The sequence below is a fragment of the Oncorhynchus mykiss genome, chromosome 3 (genome assembly GCF_057628025.1).
Source record: "Oncorhynchus mykiss isolate SJ-2025 chromosome 3, ASM5762802v1, whole genome shotgun sequence".
NCBI classification, from domain to species: domain Eukaryota; kingdom Metazoa; phylum Chordata; class Actinopteri; order Salmoniformes; family Salmonidae; genus Oncorhynchus; species Oncorhynchus mykiss.
In genome coordinates, this window is record NC_143024.1 from 12,737,501 (window position 1) to 12,743,748 (window position 6,248).

The 6,248-nt window shown below is 49.0% G+C and overlaps 1 protein-coding gene across 1 annotated transcript in view; it reads left to right on the plus strand.

Moving 5' to 3' along the window:
* LOC149984376 (cyclic AMP-responsive element-binding protein 5-like) overlaps nt 1-2,613 on the plus strand; it is a 96,538-nt gene extending 93,925 nt beyond the window's left edge. Inside the window, exons 10-11 of the mRNA XM_090221058.1 lie at nt 182-290; nt 2,387-2,613. Coding sequence (XP_090077184.1) covers nt 182-290; nt 2,387-2,541 — 264 coding nt within the window. The 3' untranslated portion in view covers nt 2,542-2,613. The remainder of the gene's footprint in view (nt 1-181; nt 291-2,386) is intronic.
* Nucleotides 2,614-6,248: the final 3,635 nt, after the last annotated feature.

A 6,248-nucleotide genomic window follows, 5' to 3' on the forward strand; every position in this document is an offset into this window, starting at 1 on the left:
TCAACAACCAAAAAAGCTGAATTTATTCACCAAGCAAAGATAATCACTCAGTCCAGCTAACAGTAAATCTCTCTTATTGTGCTCAGAATGTGTGTCGGCTGGGTAACTGTAAAGCACTTTGTGGAAACTGCTGATGTAAAAGGGGCTTTTTAAACACATTTGATTGATTGCTTGTTGTCAGAATGAGGTGACCATGCTGAAGAACGAGGTGACCCAACTCAAGCAGCTCCTCCTCACCCATAAAGACTGCCCCATCACCACTCTGCAGAAAGACTCCCAAGGTTACCTCAGTGAGTAGCTTGTTTGCACGCACGCACGCACACGCACATGCACACACACACAAACACACACACACACTCATCCCTGTGCCGTATCACTAGTATACAGCTAAACCTGCATAGAGAACCTTCCCAGTTCTCCAGCCATACAGTGTCTGTGTGTATGAGTTAGAAGCAGTCCTGAGGTTAGGGTGCTCAGTCCAGGGTGGTGACAGTCAAGACATCCTGTCCCCACACTCACCGCACTATGAGGACATATGAATCCTGCCATGTGTATCACACAGGGTGTACGGATGCTGGCAGGAGCCAGGCTGATTCATGGATGTGGGGGAGAGAGGCACTAGGAGAGTACCCGGCCTGGAAGTCTGGTACTGGTCATCACAACCCCAGAATATGAGGCCTGTTTTTCCATCAGAAGTGGACCGGAGTCATAGAACTAAACCACAGGTCGCTGCAGAGATTCCACTGAAAAAAAGATGTCACAGACTGCCGACCAGCGTCCAAACTCCCATGTCCAGTCCTGCTGGTCCTGCTGGTCCTGGTCCCCCTGCTGGTTATTGGACTGTTCCACAGCAGCAGAGTATGACATCAGAACCCCACCCTCTGATATGGATAGGAGTGACATTTCCATGTAATTAGGAGAAGGCAGAAGGCCCTCCCTGTGCTGTGAGGCTTCAGCAGACAGGCAGGGAAAAACCAGGCTCACTTCCCCTCGTACTGCCCTGCTCTCACTGGCTCCTTGTTTAGAGGGTGAGTAGACTGGGCTGACTGACTGGGAGAGACTTGCATTGATAAGCTCAGTCTGTCTGTGTACAGATGTCACACTGGCTCCTTGTTTATAGGGTGAGTAGACTGGGCTGACTGACTGGGAGAGACTTGCATTGATAAGCCCAGTCTGTCTGTGTACAGATGTCCCTCCTAGTATGTTGTGAAAATGTATCAAGCATGTTTTCAAAGGGATAAAAAAGTTTTAAATGCATGTTTATTTGACCCTTTTCATACATAGCAGCTACAGTAACGGGTGGATAATTGATAACCTTTCAGACAGTTTACAAAGCGTCTACCTTTTCAGACAGTAGAATTCTGCTCCGGCATAGAATGTTCTATTGTTTCCCTGACAACAATAAACATTGATTGATGGGGAGGCAGGTAGCCTAGTGGTTAGAGCGTTGGACTTGTAACCGAAGGGTTGCAAGATCGAATCCCTGAGCTGACAAGGTAAAAATCTGTCGTTCTGCCCCTGAACAAGGCAGTTAACCCACTGTTCCTAGGCCGTCATTGAAAATAAGAATTTGTTCTTAATTTGTGCTTACCCCTCGGTTAAATAAAAAAAAATGTTTTTTTTTTTATGGTAGATGTTTTTTCTTTCTACTAAATGCACTTAACAAACTTTAACAAACTTCAAAGTACTTTTCTTAGGAGCGAGTGGTCTGAGCGCAGGCAGATGGAGATCATTTGATTGACAGTTCTGGTTGCCTAGTGATGGATGTTAGCCCAGCTTCAGAAGCGGCAGCCCGTTCAGTGGTGCTTCAGAACTAAAGGTTTCGTGGAGGCTTTTAAAAAGCTGCAGTGTAACCTTTCAGACAGACAACCAACATGCCGAGGCCGAGGCACTTTCAACGTGCCTCATTCTGTTGGTCTGAAAGGAGGATATGATAGATGTTTGGTTGGAAAACACAATGTTCAGTGGTTTATTCTGTACATAGAAATGTAACAATTCTATATTTGGTGAAAATTAAGAGGTTTTTAACTGTTGGACCGTGTTTGTTTAGATAAACAGACATCTAGAGAGAGTTGTTCTATTGAGGGTTTCATGTTCACTACACACCCATTCATGTTGATACACCACACACACACACACACACACACACACACACACACACACACACACACACACACACACACACACACACACACACACACACACACACACACACACACACACACACACACACACACACACACACACACACACACACACACACACACACACACACACACACACACACACACACACACACACACACACACACACACACACACACACACACACACACACACCATTGCCAATCGTCCTCTCACCCTATGTGTTGTCCTCCTCCCCTCAGGTCCAGACAGCAGTCCAGCAGGCAGCCCGGCCCCAGCCTGCTCCCAGCAGCAGGTCATCCAGCACAACAACATCACCACCTCCAGCACAGCTGTAGGGGGCAGCACTGTGCATGGCCTGCCCAACCACCGTACAGACATCAACCCCATCCACTAGAGACAAGACAGAGAGAGACTACAGTACCCCCCCCCTCCCCCCAGTCTGTACCCCCCAGCCCCCAAACTGTACCCCCAGCCCCTGCCCCCAGTCCGTAACCCCAGCCCCCAAACCTTTGGAGAGAAACCTCTGGAGAGAAACCTCTGGAGAGAAAACTCTGGAGAGAAACCTCTGGAGGGAAAACTCTGGAGAGAAACCTCTGGAGAGAAACCTCTGAAGAGAAACCTCTGGAGAGAAACCTCTGGAGGGAAACCTCTGGAGAGAAAACTCTGGAGAGAAACCTCGGAGGCCTGCAGGAGGGAAACCTCGGAGGCCTGCAGGAGGGAAACCTCGGAGGCCTGCAGGAGGGAAACCTCGGAGGCCTGCAGGAGAGAAACCTCGGAGGCCTGCAGGAGAGAAACCTCTGGAGAGAAAACTCTGGAGAGAAACCTCTGGAGAGAAAACTCTGGAGAGAAACCTCGGAGGCCTGCAGGAGGGAAACCTCGGAGGCCTGCAGGAGGGAAACCTCGGAGGCCTGCAGGGCTGCTCTTTCTACCGTAGCTATAGTAGTATTTTTATAGACCTTTTTAACTAATATGTGTTCTCTGGGTTTGTCTTTGTTCTTATTTGTCTTCTATTTTTGTCTCATGTTTTTTATCTATTTTTTTATTTTAAATTTGTACTTTAGTTAAAAGGGAGTTTTGCAATTCATGCAGCATTAACCCATGTGGAGTTTTTGTGATGTCATACCTCTGTTAGACCGACACCCCCCACCGGGTCACCGTGGTGACACAGCAACGGGACATGAGCCTCAGACCGTCACCTCTGTGACCCTCCCTAACGTCACCTCTGTGACTATGTCTGTGTCTCAAATGGAACATTTTCCTCTATAAAGGCCACTACTTTTGACCAGAGCCTTATGGGTAAATGCCATTTGGGATGATTATCTTGTATGTGTGCTTGTGACTGATGGATTGACTAGCAGAGATTGAGTCTGAGTACCACTGTCAGATAAGTATGTGTCAGATAGTTACTGTGTTGAATAGTGCAATGTTCTGGTTACATGTGTAACATACAGGGTATGTAGTGTCAGGTACTTGATCAGATGCTTAGCTAAGAAAGTGTGTGGGATGCTACTGCCTCCACGTTGTTGATGTTGTTGTTTTTAACCAAGTCGAACTGTTGCCATGATATGCTATTACTTGGTTACCTACCGGAATCTGGCGATTCTATTGAATGATGCTCTTTTTCTAGAAAGGACCCTGACTGTTACCCTAGCAACCCATCCATGCTATTTAGAGGGCGTTACATGTAATGAAAGATTGAACGGTGTTGAGAATATGTTCAAATTGAAGCAATACATCCTAGTATTGTTGTTCTATCAGCCATATTGCCCTGCACTGTGATACCAGCTAGCCGAGGCAGCTATGGAGGCTGACCCCTGACCTCTGTCTCCTCCACTCTCCTGGAGGCTGTCCCCTGACTGCTGTCTCATCCACTCTCCTGGAGGCTGTCCCCTGACCCCTGTCTCCTCCACTCTCCTGGAGGCTGACCCCTGACTCCTCCACTCTTCTGGGGGCTTACCCCGGTCTCCTGCACTCTCCTGGTGGCTGACCCCTGACTCCTCCACTCTCCTGGAGGCTGACCCCTGTCTCCTCCACTCTCCTGGAGGCTGACCCTTGTCTCCTCCACTCTCCTGGAGGCTGACCCCTGTCTCCTCCACTCTCCTGGAGGCTGAACCCTGACCCCTCCACTCTCCTGGAGGCCGACCCTGTCTCATCCACTCTCCTGGAGGCTGACCCCTGTCTCCTCCACTCTCCTGGAGACTGACCCCTGTCTCCTCCACTCTCCTGGAGGCTGACCCCTGACCCGTCTCCTCCACTCTCCTGGAGGCTGACCCCTGTCTCCTCCACTCTCCAGGAGGCTGACCCCTCCACTTTCCTGGAGGCTGACCCCTGACCCCTCCACTCTCCTGGAGGATGACCCATGTCTCCTCCACTCTCCAGGAGGCTGACCCCTCCACTCTCCTGGAGGCTGACCCCTGACCCGTCTCCTCCACTCTCCTGGAGGCTGACTCCTGACCCCTGTCTCCTCCACTCTCCTGGAGGCTGACCCCTGACCCATCTCCTCCACTCTCCTGGAGGCTGACTCCTGACCCCTGTCTCCTCCACTCTCCTGGAGGCTGACTCCTGACCCCTGTCTCCTCCACTCTCCTGGAGGCTGACCCCTGACCTGTCTCCTCCACTCTCCAGGACCAAGTAAAGCTTTAAGAGACATCTCCTTCAGTGTAGTTCTAGTGTTGCTGCAGCCAGGCTTCCAGAATCAGCAGCACATTCCAAATGACCTGAACATTCCAGATATGAGCCTTGTCCTCTGTCTGCCTCAATATCTCAGGTGGGGTTGTCATACTGTAGGAGACATATAGAGAGAGATATGAGGTGAGATAGTTGATTGAGTCTATGCTTTTGTAGTCTGACTGTCAGTGTGTGTTTGACAGTTGAGGAACGATTGGCTGAGTTTCTATCCCTTTATAATGAAAAGGTCTTACAACCATCTCCAACGAGGCTCAGCAGTTTTAGCCGAATGTTTTCCAAAACATCACAACGTGCCTGAACTTCTCTGTCTTTTTTTATTACTAAATGGAATGTCAATTGTTTCAAATACCTTTTAATCATCATGAACTTTTCCATTGAGCTAGCAAGCCTTTATAAGAGATTGTTCCCCCAGTCTCAGTGAGTGTAGCGTTGATGGACACTGTGTGTCTGCTGTTGGTGTGTTTTTATGCCATTTAGCAGAGGCCTTTATTCAAACCACGTAGTCATGTATACATTCTTTATGTGTGGATGGTCACGGGAATCAAACCCACTATCCTGTTGTTGCAAGTGTCATGCTCTACCAACTGACCTACAGAGCACCAGTGTGTTGTCAGGGAGTTTAGTCTGTAAGGGCAAAACCAGCTGGCTGACTGACCAGGGAGGAAAAAGCTGACCTTCAGTGTAACCTCTCCATTCTAGCTCCAACCCAGCTCTCCCACAGACCGGCTGACATGTCTGTGTGTCTGTCTGTGTGTGTGTCTGTCTGTGCGTGTGTCTGTGTGTGCGTGTGTCTGTGTGCGTGTGTGCGTGTGTCTGTGTGCGTGTGTCTGTGTGCGTGTGTCTGTCTGTGCGTGTGTCTCTGTGTGTGTGTGTGTGCGTGTGTCTGTGTGTGTCTGTGTGCGTGTGTCTGTGTGTCTGTGTGTGTGTGTCTGCGTGTGTGTGTGTGTGTGTGTATGAGTGTTTTCCATCAACACATCTTCCAATAGCCCTAACCAGTAGGAAAGCTCAATATTCACTTTAGTTTTGAACACAACTCTGTCATGCTTGCTCAAGTCACCCCTTAGTTATCACTGATCTAGGATCAGTTTACGCTCCCCATATCCAAACGTAAACCATTAGTGGAGGGGATTCTAAACTGTACAGGCGGACATAAGAGACAGGGTAGTGAGTTCAGTGTCTGGGAGGAACTCCACTTTTCCCTGAACATGTTGATACTTCAGCAGGACTAGTAGTACCTATGACTACATCCTTTAGTAGGAGTGAGCCAAGCAGCTCTACAGCCAGGTGAGCTAGAGAGACATCATGTCTATGCACTTTGACCTCTGGGATATCCAGAGGGTAGAATAGCCATATTGAGGTCACAGTGATGCCCGGTTCAATACACCAGCGAGACTCTGTGTGACTGACTGTTGA